Below are 3,477 nucleotides of genomic sequence, written 5' to 3'. Positions count from 1 at the left end.
CCCAACTTGGTGTCATCTGCAAACTTACTGAGGGTGCACTCCATCCCCTCGTCCAGATCATTGATAATGATATTGAACAAGACCGGCCCCAAAACTGAGCCCTGGGGAACACCGCTCATGACCGGCCGCCAACTGGATTTCACTCCATTCACCACAATTCTCTGGGCCCAGCCGTCCAGCCAGTTTTTTACCCAGCGCAGAGTACACCTGTCTAAGCCGTGAGCCACCAGCTTCCCTAGGAGAATGCTGTGGGAGACGGTGTCAAATGCCTTACTGAAGTCCAGGTAGACCACATCCACAGCCTTTCCCTCGTCCACTAGGCGGGTCACCTGGTCATAGAAGGAGATCAGGTTGGTCAAGCAGGACCTGCCTCTCATGAACCCGTGCTGGCTGGGCCTGATGCCCTGGTTGACCCGCAAGAACAATTTTTTAATTCTACTGAGACCTATGCTAGGATGACTTCACTCCCTCTACCTACCCCTATGCTTTTGGCAAAAAAGCACAGGGTTATATGATGCCTCAGTTGTGGATAAAGTAGCAGTATGTGTTCATATTTGTGCATGTGCATAAATTGAGCATCAACTTACATGTTTTTTGACTCTAGACTTATTGATGAAGTCGAGTCTGCACCAGTTACAGGAGTGGGTACTCTTTCTGAAAGCAAACTCATCTGTGAAATAAAAATAAATAAATAAATACCTCCTTACTGTTTATTTACACCATTTTTAAACTCCAGATCTTGCTCATTCTCTTGTTACATATTAAAAAAATAACAGTGATCTGGTTGTAGTCTAGCCTTTGGCACAGAATACACTATTTCACTACATTTTTTTTCCAGAAAAGCTTATTTTTTATTTTTTTCTTGGGTATAAACCATTTTAAAGCTAGTACATTTTTAACATTTTAATTAAAATTCTTAAAATAAAAAACTCTTTCTTCTTATTTTTTAACTGGAGACTCCCAAAGCAAAAAATCGGCAATAAAAAAAATTTTTAAAACTTCTGTCACAGGTACCTGAAATAACAGCCTCTGGAGTCAACAACTCAATATCAAATTTATTAAGTAATGCTGCCAATTTTTATTTATAAATTATATAAACTTATTTATATCAGTATGGATATAATTAGAGCTACAGACATAGATATATATACACATTTTTATATTTGATGGAGTTTCTAATTTAAATGATATTTGAAAATAATTGGTGTGAACAACACTGTATATTTAAGATGAATGATTTAAGCTGTTTTATGTTTCTAGGGATAAAAAGCATATTGCACCATTCAAATGAAAGTGAGCAGTCATTAATTTACTCTCTTATAAACATGATCTAATAAATCCATAAAAGATTCCTCTATTAAACTAGTCAGTTGTCCTGGCTCTATTAGGTTCCCCTTTTATTATCATCTGTACAAATTCTGTCCCAGAATTCCAGGAGAATGTGCCAAGAAAAAAATTGTTTCTCCATCAGTCTTAAAACTCCAGGAGATGTGTAAAATAGGAGGAAACAAATTACCAGTCTATCCATTAAAAAATTGTAACTACTGCTTGGATAGAGTCCACTAAAGTCCACCATTTTTGCTACACTATAAATGGTACAATGTTTTATAAACGGCAGACATTTTAAAACTGAACAATGACAGAAAATAATTTAAAAAGTAATCAAGATGGCAGAGTTAAAAATGTGACCTTCCTGTACTAACTTGTCGATTCCTGAAGTCCTGAATATGTAGATTCCACTTCAGTCCCAAATTGACCTCCAAAGTGATGTGAAGAAATGGCATTTTGTCAGTTAAATGTTTCATGATTTTTTTTAAACTTGACACATTCAGCCTACTTATCTTGTATTTGTCAAAACAATTTGTCTAAGTGATGTTCTGTACCATAATAAGGCATTTTAATGTGCAAAGAAGTCTTTTGTGCATGTGCAAACGCTGTGGTGCTTTAGAGCAAATAACTGGAAAGGCCCATCAAAAGCATATAACAGTCTGCCTGTGATAAACATTAAATAGAGTAACAGGTTAGTTCAAGTAAGACTGACTAGTTACACAGTAGGAAAGCACATAAAGACAGACAGATTGTTGAGTTATGTAAATTACAGCATGATTCAAGTGAACTAAACTCCTTAATCCAATAAAATCCTGAAGTTCTCAATGAAAGGAAGACTGTAAGTTTCAAACCCAACATTCTTTGATGAGAAACAGTTTACTGTGATATAATTATGATTGTAAGTAATACTATATTTTATTTTCAATCAAAATGTATGCTCTCATGATAATATTCATATATAAAAGCAGTGAGAAATACCCACAAGCTGGTGATTTAAGTCTCTCTTCTATTCATGTCCTATCTTTCCGATATTTTCTGCTTCAGTTTACATTGTGACTGTATTTTTAAAACTTCTGATCATAATAAAAGCATACAGCATTTGACAGGAAGAATGCCTGTTCCATTCGCTTTCCCTTGCATTCAATCTCTCTCCTGCTTCCTCGCTTCCAACAAGAATCTTTAGGTTTCTAGCCAATTTTTTCTTCCAGCTTGGTCTGATCCTTCTCTAAAAAAATATTTTACGATCACTGGAGGAAAAAAAAGACATGGTTCCAGTTTTCAGTATAAAGTGAAACAACACAGCTAAATTTTGGTTTTCCACTAAGAGTTCTAATACGTATAGTTTAAATATGCTTTCAATTTAGCTGGAAGCCAAAACTGAAGCTTTGTATGCTACCCTTACCTCAATGCTGCCGATGTTATTTTAATGATTCAAACACTTGTTTGAATTTTACTTCACTGTGAACTTTTTGAAAACTGCTCTTGCAGCATCTGCTGTCTTTTTTCCATCTTAACTAAATTTTTATAGTAATAGATAAGAATTTTCACACTGCATATGGCTATCAGAACAACGAAAATAGAAAAGTTTAGTGAATAAAGCAGAGATCCATATACCTTGTTCAGTAAATTTATAACAGAAAGCAGAACACGCAGAACTGTTGGACCCAAGCTCTTTCATGCAGGAAAAGCATTAGACTAGCTATCAAACTGAAGTTGAAGTACAGACTCTACACTTGATAAGATATCCAAGTGTCCTGGTTTCAGCTGGGACAGAGTTAATTTTCCTCCTGGTAGCTGGTACAGTGCTGGGTTTTGGATTCAGTATGAGAATAAAGTTGATAACACACCGATGTTTTAGTTGTTGCTAAGCAGTGCTTACACTAGTCAAGGACTTTTCAGCTTCCCATGCTCTGCCGACTGAGAAGGCTGGAGGTGCACGAGAAGCTGGGAGGGGGCACAGCCAGGACAGCTGACCCAAACTGGCCAAAGGGACATTCCATACCATGGGACGTCATGCTCAGTACATAAACTGGGGAAAGCTGGCCGGGGTGACCGGGGCTCGGGGACTGGCTGGGCATCGGTCGGTGGGTGGTGAGCAATTGCACTGTGCATCACTTGCCTTGTATATTATTATTATTATTATTCTTA

General features: G+C 37.1%; 1 protein-coding gene across 1 annotated transcript in view; it reads right to left on the bottom strand.

Moving 5' to 3' along the window:
• Positions 1 to 3,477, bottom strand: part of TBC1D32 (TBC1 domain family, member 32) — an 86,614-nt gene that overhangs the window by 61,490 nt on the left and 21,647 nt on the right. Inside the window, exon 17 of the mRNA XM_009325681.1 lies at positions 588 to 670. Coding sequence (XP_009323956.1) covers positions 588 to 670 — 83 coding nt within the window. The remainder of the gene's footprint in view (positions 1 to 587; positions 671 to 3,477) is intronic.

The sequence above is a fragment of the Pygoscelis adeliae genome, unplaced genomic scaffold, assembly GCF_000699105.1.
Source record: "Pygoscelis adeliae isolate BGI_AS28 unplaced genomic scaffold, ASM69910v1 Scaffold54, whole genome shotgun sequence".
Classification (NCBI taxonomy): Eukaryota; Metazoa; Chordata; class Aves; order Sphenisciformes; family Spheniscidae; genus Pygoscelis; species Pygoscelis adeliae.
Note: the sequence above shows the minus strand (reverse complement) of the source record. Positions and strands in the feature narration are given on the sequence as shown.